Genomic DNA, 2,251 nt, shown 5'->3' with positions numbered 1-2,251 from the left:
CGCAGCTGCCGCCAGAGGTCGTGGACGCCGGCGTGCGCTGCTCGGGCATGCCCGCTACGTAGAGAGCACACGCGGCCATGCACAGCACGAACCGCTCCTGATGACGACACACACAAGCGAGAGACATCACGCCATGATAAGTACAACGGCCACGATGGATGATGGCGAGAAATGCGATCCATCGACACTGAGATGCGATGACTCTCGCGAGATGAAGAGGAGAAGAAGAAGTGGATGAGCGGGCGGTATATAGTAGTGTGCGCACCTCATCCTGCTGGCCGGCCTTGAGCGTGAGTCGGCGCAGGAGGGACCAGCCGATTTTGCGCGTCTCTTCATCGAGATTGAGGCTGCGGCAGAGTTCGTCGTATCGCTCCTCTCGCGCTTGAAATGGATGGGGGCTCTCCAGCTCCATCGCCTCGCCTCCATTCTCGGGGCCTTCGGCCGATACGCCCGTCGAACTCGCCGTTGCCGTCACTGGCGTCGGCAGCGCTGATGCAACGGTCGATGGTGGCACCGAGACGGGGGTGGGTATGGATGAAGGTCCCGCATTAAGGGCCTGGAGTGTGAGCAGCGGATGCGCGGGTATGCTGGTCGTGGTTGATGAAGATGAAGATTGGGCGATCGTGGCCGCTGGTGTGGTTGCAGACGCGCCCTCAGAATCCATGTTGATGAGGAGGCGTTCCTCGATTATTCAAAATTCGAAGGCGGGGTCGATGGAAGATGGAAGAAGGCAAATCGACAACCCCAACGCCTTCAGATCAGAGGCCTGAGAGGAGGAAATGAGACGCCTTGGGTCGTAATTTGGTACTTCGGGAGGACTGGGTTCAGGTTTTCGCGCCTAAAAGTTCCGATGGCGCCAAAAACCGCCTCCTTAAATATGGGGAAACAGTTTATTTATTATTTCTTTGCCTCTCTCGCCGCCGTCTGCACGCCACTCCTCTTCGCCACCCGCGACGTTCTTCGGTGCGGGCTTCCCACGCAGGAGAAGAGGCGGCAGGAGAGAGAGGGGCATGTTTGTACGCCCTGCTGTGGTTAGACGCTGACTTCAGCTGCGTGTGGGTACACAACAGGCCTCAGTGGAGCCGGGAGAGTGAAGCGGTTGGAAGGTTGCTTTGTTGTTGGATTGAGGGGGACGGCGGCTCTCCGAAGAGGCCAGCCACTAAAAATTAGTGAAGGCACATTGAGTGAGCCAGCAACACGGTGGTCTTTAGTAAAAGGCGAAAAACCAATACGTTATGCTGCTGGCTCTGTGCAATGATTCCCAGGATCTACGCTCGCGCCTCTTCTACACCGGCCGCTCTCCGCAACTTATGGGTCAGCAAAGTAATATTATGATCTATGAAATAAGGAAACACACGGATAAGAAAGAATCTGCAACTATTATATTATATTTTCTTATATTATCTAAAACTGTCGAAGACAAAAACGCGCCACACAGTGTGGCTCACTGCGCGACGGTGGCGATGACGGTCGGAGAGAGGACCTCGCCGTGAACGGTGGCCGCCTGCGGGTCGTGCGGGCAGCACTTGGGCGGGGGCAGGCTGTCGAGGAGCTCCCCGAGGTCGGCGTCGGCGAGCGGCGTGTAGAGGTCGCCCAGCAGCTCCGGCGCCTTCTCCCTTCCCTCTCCCACGGCCAGGAGGTGCTGCATCAGGTCCCTGGTAGAACACACACACACACACACGACGAGTGGTGAGTGCCAATACCACACGCGGCGCACGACACACGCATCAATGGCACACACCGCACACAAAGAATCGAATGGAGGGAGGGGAGACGGTACCAATTGATTTCGTCGTTGACGACAGAGTCCTTCTGGTAGGCCTTGTGTTCGGTCACGAACTTGCGCGTGTAGCTGGCCATCGTCATCAGCTCACCTGCAAGTTTGGCGGACGAACGAGGTCAGCTAATGCTGCGAATAATAACTAATAATAACTAATAATAGGAATAATAAATGATGCATAGATGATAACGAATAAGCGACCGAGAGGCGAGAGCGAGAGGGTACCCGAAGCCCGCTTGCTCACCAGATCGAGGTACTTGTCAATGACCACTCTCGTCTCAAGGTCGACATTGATGGAGGCCACGTACTGCCGCACCAGCGGCATCAAACCAGCGAAGTTCTCCTGCTCATTAGGAGATGACACGACACAGGCGCGCGTCAGCCAATCAAGTTACATAGTGTGGTGTGGTGTGGTGCGGGGCGCGCGTACATCGCCGTTGATGATCTGGTTGATGGACATCTCCTCGTAGT

The 2,251-nt window shown here is 56.2% G+C and overlaps 2 protein-coding genes across 2 annotated transcripts in view; both read right to left on the bottom strand.

Moving 5' to 3' along the window:
- The window catches only part of ACA1_165680 (Retinoblastomaassociated protein A domain containing protein), a gene marked incomplete at both ends in the record, with an annotated part of 5,613 nt that extends 4,949 nt beyond the window's left edge, over positions 1-664 (bottom strand). The window contains 2 exons of the mRNA XM_004354002.1: positions 27-97; positions 266-664. Of these exons, the coding sequence (XP_004354054.1) occupies positions 27-97; positions 266-664 (470 nt within the window). The remainder of the gene's footprint in view (positions 1-26; positions 98-265) is intronic.
- Positions 665-1,444: 780 nt separating this feature from the next.
- ACA1_165670 (Glutamate-cysteine ligase) lies at positions 1,445-2,240 on the bottom strand (the record flags this gene model as incomplete). The annotated part of the gene is made up of 4 exons (XM_004354001.1): positions 1,445-1,655; positions 1,781-1,874; positions 2,006-2,123; positions 2,211-2,240. The coding sequence occupies 4 exons, from the start codon at positions 2,238-2,240 to the stop codon at positions 1,445-1,447; spliced, it is 453 nt and encodes a 150-aa protein (XP_004354053.1).
- Positions 2,241-2,251: the final 11 nt, after the last annotated feature.

This window comes from Acanthamoeba castellanii (assembly GCF_000313135.1).
Source record: "Acanthamoeba castellanii str. Neff unplaced genomic scaffold scf7180000084732, whole genome shotgun sequence".
Lineage (NCBI taxonomy): Eukaryota > Discosea > Longamoebia > Acanthamoebidae > Acanthamoeba > Acanthamoeba castellanii.
The sequence above is the reverse complement of the archived record's forward strand: the minus strand, read 5'-3'. Positions and strand labels throughout refer to the sequence as shown.